The 8696-nt window shown below is 26.0% G+C and overlaps 1 protein-coding gene across 1 annotated transcript in view; it reads left to right on the top strand.

Annotated features, from left to right (window-relative positions):
- LOC111619351 (solute carrier family 12 member 6-like) overlaps positions 1-8696 on the top strand; it is a 124964-nt gene that overhangs the window by 79015 nt on the left and 37253 nt on the right. The window contains exons 8-9 of the mRNA XM_023361061.1: positions 4206-4420; positions 5924-6075. Coding sequence (XP_023216829.1) covers positions 4206-4420; positions 5924-6075 — 367 coding nt within the window. The remainder of the gene's footprint in view (positions 1-4205; positions 4421-5923; positions 6076-8696) is intronic.

Genomic DNA, 8696 nt, shown 5'->3' with positions numbered 1-8696 from the left:
AATAACCATAGTAATTGTTATATAACACCTACCGCTGAAGAGAATTGCCGAAAATCAAACGAACTATCTTCAATTTGATCAATTTTCTGGAACGTTTACAATCGTTCTATAATCGAACCAATATGCAATAACAAATTCGAATTTAAAATGGATCGAACATTTTTAAAATCGAAATGTCTGAAATGTTATCAATTTAATACACCTAAGTACTCAATGAAGACTAAACATAGTTGAAAACAAAAAATCGCATCTAAAATAGTACAGTAGAAGCCGTTTTTCCGGTTAAGCCTTAATCCTCTCCCTCTCCCCCCGCGGGGGAATTTCGAAAAATCCCTTCTTAGTGTGCGTTTCCATGACGTACCCTAACTGTGTACCAAATTTCACCTCTCTAGGTTAAGCGGTTTGCTCTGGGCGATGATGAGTCAGTCAGTCAGGACAAGCAATTTTATATATTTAGATAACCTTTAATTACAAAGAGTATTTGTTAAATTTTATTATTTTGAATATTTTTTAATCTGTATTTTATAAATTTATATTTTTGTGAGTTTGTAATTTAATTTTTTTTAAATTAATAATTTAATTTGAACTGTATCTTAAATGATTATATCAGTTGTTCAGTTAAAAAATGCACCATAGGAGTACACGAGAAAGCAAGAATTCCACCTAGCATACCATAAAGTACAGGGCTTTGTCATGGCAGGGCAGCTTATGAAGATTGAGGAAGAATTTATAGCTTTCATTGTGTATTATCATATGTTGCAGGATGCCCATTTCAAATGCTTAGTGAAATAAAATGTCCTTGCAAATAATTTCATTTTCATTTGGATTTTAGAAGAGTTTCTTTTTTCTTCATTTCAACAAAGCACCATGAAATAAAATATTATTTAAATTTCATAATTTTGTTTGTTTCTTCTATGTAGTGCAACATATTTTAGCTATATCTTTCATATTGTCGACAAGAGAAACAATTCATAATAGAAAAAAGATTTCTAAGGCACAACAGCCAAAACTTTTCCAATTAATGCACAACAGTCAAAACTTTTCCACATAATATTGAAAAAAAAAAGNTTAAAAAAATAACTGTAGTAAGAAAAACAAATGAAAAATGCGAACTAATGTAACATCGTATGGTGAGTTTTTGTTCGTATCGTGGAGCAAAAATATGTTCGAATTTCATGTCGTATCCTGAAAATTTCGTATGCTGGGGCGTTCATATCCTGAGGTACCACTGTATTATGTTTGAACAGAACAAAAATAATTTTGAATTTAAGTAATTCCATTTAACATTAAATTTAACTCTGTGAATTGTAGTATATAACAAATGTCATGAATTTTGCTTATAGTTTCACATTTTTTTCCTCATTGTATTTTATTAAGTTGCATTCTATTCTACATTTATAATTTTATTCTTTCACTAACTATTTCAACTTCCTTATGAAACTGAGTGCAAGAATATTATAATATATTGTTATGCGTTTATATAACAAAATTTTGTCCATATAACATTCAAATGAACATACAAATAAAATTTACCTTGTCCATGTCAGTCTCCTAGAGCCATGTTTCTCAACCTCCGGTCTGCAACTCTAATTTGACTGGTTTGCGAAAACTTTAAAAAAATATATTTAACCTGTCCTGCATTGTTCCCAAATAGGAAATATGTGGATTATTAATCCATTTATTGATCAACAAACTAATAGATTGAACAGGAAAAACTAATCGAATTAGTTCAGACTTGGGATTAAAAACGTTGTTTGAATCAATGCCCTTAACACAGTTTTGGATTAAAGTTAAAACTGAATATCCAGTTCTACATGAAAAGGCAGTTAGGATGTTACTATTTTTCTCAAAAATGTAGACTACTTATGTGAATCAACATTTTCAGCAATGGCAATGATAAAATCGAAACAACGAAATCGTTTAAGTGTTAGTTTCACCTTATGCCTTGCAGTTACCACCTTAAATCCAAGAATTGATGATCTTACTAGCAAAAAAGAAAAGCAGTGGTCACATTGATTTGTATACTAATGTACTGGTAAATAAATAAGAAATATTTATTGCTCAATGTAGTTTGCAGTTATTTTTACAACAGAAAATTTTTTCAATTAAAAATAATATTGTCACCGGTCCGCTTAAAAAAGCAGCTATTTTCCGGTGTGATGAGTTTTGGGTTGAGAAACACTGTCCTAGACGTTCTTTTAAATGTATGGAGAGGCAAAGGTGTTTACGAGGAGAAATATATTTGATAAGAAGGATGTTAAAAATCCTAGCAAAAGAGGATTTTTAACATCCATCTTACCTTAAACTTAAAACTGTCTTTCCAGCCTCATATCAATTTTTTTTATTTGATGTATTCAAAATGTATTTTTATTTGTAATCTAATTGCATAATCAAATTAACAACTTGCTTGCCAGGTGAATGGGTTTCAAACTTCCAATAATCATAAGTGCATTTATATGTTCTATATATTTGTCTACATATGTTTATAAAAGCTGAAAGCATCTGAACAGAAGCATTTGATCTCTCAACATTGATTTTATCAGCAACATGCCTCATAGGCACAAATACTATACTTTATTCCAAAGTCACAATTTTCTATTTGAATGCTATTCTGTTTGTTTATGAATAAGCTATTTGGTAATAAACACATTTGATTTTATTTAATAAATACTTATTTATATATTGATTTTAACATTAAATTCTTTTTTGATATTTTGAATGAATAATATAAAATGAAATTTTTTATAAAAATGGCAATTAATTTTACAAAAGGATGTTTCTATTAATTAGCTATGGATGAAAACATATGTTCTTATTTAAATTATTTATTTTTTATTGTCATTAATTTATTGTATGATTGCTGTGTTGTATAATCTCCAGTCTTATCATTTTAAAATTCATTTGAAAAATATTCTTAGTTTTTTTTTTTACAGACACACTACGGTGACATTATTCAACACTTGGCAGATTATTCACTACTTTATTCAGTTGCAACTGAATAAAGTGGTGAATAATCTGCCAAGTGTTGAATAATGTCACCGTAGTGTGTCTGTAAAAAAGCAAGGTAAACTACAACACAGTTTCATCAGAATCAAAAAAAATGTTCTTAGATCAATCTGGATGTGAGAGAATGAAAGATACAGAAACACACCTTATTGACTTTCAGCAATGGATTTAATACCATTTAATGATATTAAATTAAGTTTAAATGTTGATGTTCATTTAAAAAATCAAGTCTGGGAAAGTAATTTACCTCACAAAAAAAATCCACAAGGAAGGTTGCCAAGAGTACCAACATAAGAGTAGCCTATAAATGCAATCCTACAAATTTTAGTATATTTGGAGATGACAAATTGAAAGAAAATTTTTCACCATACCAGAAGTCTACTCCATCCTACTGGAAGATCAGCATTTTCAACAAAAACTTACTATGTGGGAGCCACTGTGAGGAACCTGAAGCAAGGCTCAATGAGCATCAATATACAATTAATAGGAATACAAATAGCACAGATTTAGTGAACTACACCAAGCAGAAGAACATATGCATTGCATGGGAAGATGTAGCAATAATCTGACCTAACAGAAAATATTTAAAACTCATAGAAAACAAATGTACATTAATTTTAGCAATGTGGACAGTCTATCCATGGCATATAAATGTATTTTTCAAACTTGAACTTTGACATTTATATCATGAATTATATTTTACAAATTTTACAATTTTTTTTTGTTAAATTTTAAATAATCTAATGTTTATTTTTATATTTTTAATTTTAAAATGGCAGTTTTGAATTTGATTTGTTAGTTTGTTCCATTTCTGTAGATTCTAACTGAGGAGGACCTATGAATAGGTCGAAAACATTTTTATTGTATTAAACCCATTGCTGGAAGTCAATAAGGTGTGTTTCTGTATCTCATAATATTCATTTTTGTCATTAACAGCTTTTATGAATATTAGTTGTTTGATGGCTCTTTCAGTATAATTTTCTTTTTATTTTGTTACCACTTCAGATTTTAATTATCATAAGCTAATTTATTGAACTCATTTTCAACAAATGAATATTTTTCTGTTTCAGATTTTATTTGTCGATTGTTAAAATTATAATTTTCAAAACTTATTATATCATTTTAAGAAAATATCTATTAAAATTAAACTTTAATGATTATTTTTGCAATCATAATAAACTTTCATAATTTATTTATAGTTATTGTAAATTGGGAGATCGTATACTTTCACAGAATAGAAGTATGACTTGTAGTAAAGATCAAAATATTACCGATTCACTTTTCCATATTTATTGTCATAAAAATGAAACGGCTACTGGAAATATAACAGATTATATTTGTGATCCATACTTTGAAAATAATGATGCTGAAAAAGTTAAAGCAATTCCTGGGCTTGCAAGTGGTGTTTTTTCTGGTAATTTACATTTTTCTTTTCTTTTTTAATCTTTTTACAGTACAATTTTAGTTAAGCATAAGTAATTAGATTATTTATTATTAAGTGTATTTAGATTTCTACAATAATTTTATGAATTTGATAAATTCTGCAAACTATATACTAACAAATATTAATTATTATGCTTATGCTAATTATACTTTTTTATTTATTTTATTAATTATTAATTTATATTATATTTGTAACTTTATTTAAGTAATTTTCATCATTATCTGTCAGAATTAAATTGTGATAGTTATAACAAATATGAAAGTAAAATGAAGCATGGAAAAGATGGCGTGTTCCAAAAGCTTTAGATTATATTTTCTAACAAGTCAGTTTTCATTTCTATAATTCTTGTAAAATACATCAAAAAAATATATATTAGAAGTCTCATATTTTTTAAAATATTATGTAATTAATTTGTAATTAAGCATTTATTTCATAGTTTCTTATAGTAATAATTGTTTTAGATTACTGAAAAAACATTGCAATCATCATTTTCTATCTAAAATTACTGCATATACAGTTTAATTAAAAAAAAGGAAAATCCAGTGAAATATTATTGAAAATGAAAATAATTTAAATTATTTTGGCAAATTTAACAGAAGAAATTTCTAAGCTTAGTTTTCTAAAATAGCAAAAACTATTGCATCAAAAAAAGATTGATCTGCATATAGTTATTAACAGTTTATTAAAGTGGTCTAATTGTCTAAGATTTAGCATGATTAAAAGAAAATCATGTGATATTTGTTGACAGTTTAAGTCCAAGCACATGGATTAAAATAGGCAGTTTGTTTTCTGTCTGTAAGATTTGAATGGAAGTACTAGCAAGTCAATAATATTGTTTTGGGGGCCACTTATGATGACCATTTGCTACTACTGAGGCAGTGACATCATTGCTGGCATAACAAAGAATTAGAAAAAGTTGCAAGTGCTCGTGCCAGCAACCTTGGTCATTATCACTTTGACCTCACTGTGTCTCAAATGAAATCATGTGAACTACTGATATTTATTACATTTTTAATTTCCTCATGTCATATTATGTAAAATGACAGTTTAATTAAAATAGACTGATACATGAGAAAGAACTCAATTCTATAAGCCACATAGAAGAGGCTTCACTAATTCTCCACTTCAGTGATATTTCATACAGTATAGCCTACAATTAATTTGCACTTCTATCAAAATTGAAATATTTAAAATTAAAAAGCATATTAAAATTAATCAAATATATATATGAAATTAATAAATAAAAAGAAGAAAAACAGTCAGATTATTCAAAAAATAAATTTTTATAAGATTAAAGCATGTATTAAAACAAAAGTAAAACAATAATTGTATCAGAACAATAATATTGATTAAAAAAAAACCTTTGAAATATTATAAGTTCAGATTTTTAAAAATTCTTCTTAAAACCATAGCATTATAATACAACTCATAATAATAATAATAAATAAAAAATTTCTGTTATTATATTTTTAGAAAATGTACCAAGTCATTATTGGGCAAAAGGAGAATATATTTCTTTGAAAGAACCAGAAGAAAAAGAAACAAAACGTAATCAGCTAGTTGCCGATATTACTACTACATTTACTTTATTAGTAGCAATATTCTTTCCTTCATGCACAGGTAAGTAATTATAATTAAAATCCAAAGTTTATTATTTACTTTTTAATCTAAATATAATAATGTATTCTAAATTCTTAACTTTCATATTTCTTGACTGCAATATACATTAAATTATTTTTTAAATGTCTGCACTTTCATGTATATATTTTAAATGTGTATGTAAACTGTGTTTGTAAGTGTTTAATCTAAAACATTAAATGTCCATTATGTAATAGATATCATTATTAATGTCAAAGAAGTGTCAATTATTGAGAGAATAAAAGAAATATGGAAAGGGAAAAAAACAAAGTAGCACAATAATACATTAAGTATTGAGAGAAAATTTTTAATGATGATTAATTAATGAATGAAAATATTTGATAGTACAATATAATAGTTTCCATTTCTAAAATCATTTAAAGAACATTTTCTTCTAAAGAACTTTTCTCTGAATCTTAGTATTGCTTATTTAATTTTGTATTATCCAAAATTAGATTTTAATTACATTTTTAAAAAGTATTAATTAGAAAAATAAAGATATTAATAAAACTATTAATCTAAAAACAGTTTTGAAAATTTAATTGAATGTTAATTTAACCTGATGGTTTGTAATTATGTTTTTATTTTCTTTTAAAGTCATTATACACATATGTCAATGAAAGACATCAACATATGTCAATGAAAGGGTAGTTAATTTAAAGTCATTGTATATTTCATTTATTTTTTACTTTAAAATTTTTATAATAAAGTAATAATAAATAAATTTTTCTTTATTTCAATTTAGAAAAATCACTGCCTCTATTTTTAAACCATGTATGCTAAATAACAATTAATGTGCTGCTTTAAAAAATAATGAAATTAGGCATATTTTAAATTGTAACCAGTTTGTTTTTTCTTTTTTGTTAAACAAATTTTCCTTCTTATAATACATTCATTTATCATTTTATGTTATAACAAAATAATTTATATAAATTAATTTTAAAATATTGAATATTAATCTACCCAATTTTCCTACTTACAAAATAAATGCAATGCTCCTATTCAATTTTCTATATTCAAAATAATGGATACCAAGAGCTTTAAAAACATTAAGCTAAGTTAAAACTAAATTATAAACTCTCTCAACATCTTAAGAGTCTATAAATTAATATTTATATTATAATATCAAATTGATTTATAATTTTCTTAAATTTAAAAAACTTTTATCCATGATTTAAGAATTAACAGGCACTGTACAGCTGGTCATTAGGAGCCTGAATGATCGGTCACCACCAGTAATTTTATCAAATAAATTAAATTACCCACTGAAAAGTTTTTGTTAACAAATTAGTCAGTTTTTTTATATATTTAAATTATTGTTATAAAATAAAAATAATTATTACATTTGATAATGCTTAGAGCCAGTCCCCAGATAAATAACATGAAGGAGATATTAGATGTAGGAACATACACTGTTACTGCCACTTGCTGCTAGTCAGTGCATGGAAATGCATGAATTTACATAACATTGGGTCAGTTCTATCAGTTCCCAACCCTGTGTGCTCTTAACTGCTTAAGCGTATGTTAGTAGACTTTTACAATCTTTTGTGATTTATATTTTTTACTGTTTCATTAATTCACAATTATTACATTTATTTTTTCCCTTTTTCAATTTCATTTTGTGATTTATAAATGTACAGGATGATCATAATTAAAGATCAGCTGTTTAGAGCTCTCTGTAGAAAGAACTATTAGATAAATTTCAACCAAATTTAGTATACATAATGTCATATGTATGCTGTTTTGATTTCCAGAAAAAACATTTTACTTCACTTTGGCCACTACAGCAAAATTTGCTACAGCTGTCTCATTAATATGCATATTACATATTTGTTAGAAAATATATTGCATATTTTCTAACAAATTTCAGGTATAAAAGGAATTGCAAACCATTCTCCATACATATCAGAATTGCAAATGATGTATGGAGTGAATGCAGTTTTTACAGTAGTGATATCAGAGCCTTTAAATCATCATTTCCACATTTGTATTCACTTCTACAATTGAAATAAAATTATTATATTTTGTTTAAGTTCAAAATTTGTTATAAAGCTTATGTAATAAGGACATTAAGAGGTCAGCAGTGCCAAATTTCACATTTTCAGCTGAATTTTAAAGTGAAATTTTTTCCTGAAAATTGAAACTGCATACTCAGGGCAGTGTGTATACAAAATCTGGTTGCAATTTGCCCCAATAGTTCTTTCTACAAAGAACTTTGAACATCTATTCTTTAATTATGATCATTCTGTATTGCTTATGAACAATTTTTACTCATTTTATCAGATTTTTATTTATGTATGTTTCAATTTTAAAAATCTATTATATATTATTATCAGTTCTCATTATATTATATTATATTATTGTTCATATTACTAAATTATTAATGCTGATGCTTACTGTAATTGCATATTTTAAACTTGCCTTTATGGTATTCTTCATAACTTTGCTGATTAATACTGTAAACCAGTATAGACTGTATAGACCAAATAAACTGTTCAAAAATAGGCATTTTATTTATTATTTTTTTTTAATATTAAAATACTGATTTACTATTGTTAACCTTAATAATAGAAAACTTTTTTTTTTTTAACCTGACCCCACCACATTA

This window comes from Centruroides sculpturatus, unplaced genomic scaffold (genome assembly GCF_000671375.1).
Source record: "Centruroides sculpturatus isolate CEXI.00-Female unplaced genomic scaffold, Cexi_2.0 scaffold174, whole genome shotgun sequence".
Lineage (NCBI taxonomy): Eukaryota > Metazoa > Arthropoda > Arachnida > Scorpiones > Buthidae > Centruroides > Centruroides sculpturatus.
This window is presented reverse-complemented; position numbering and strand designations above follow the sequence as displayed.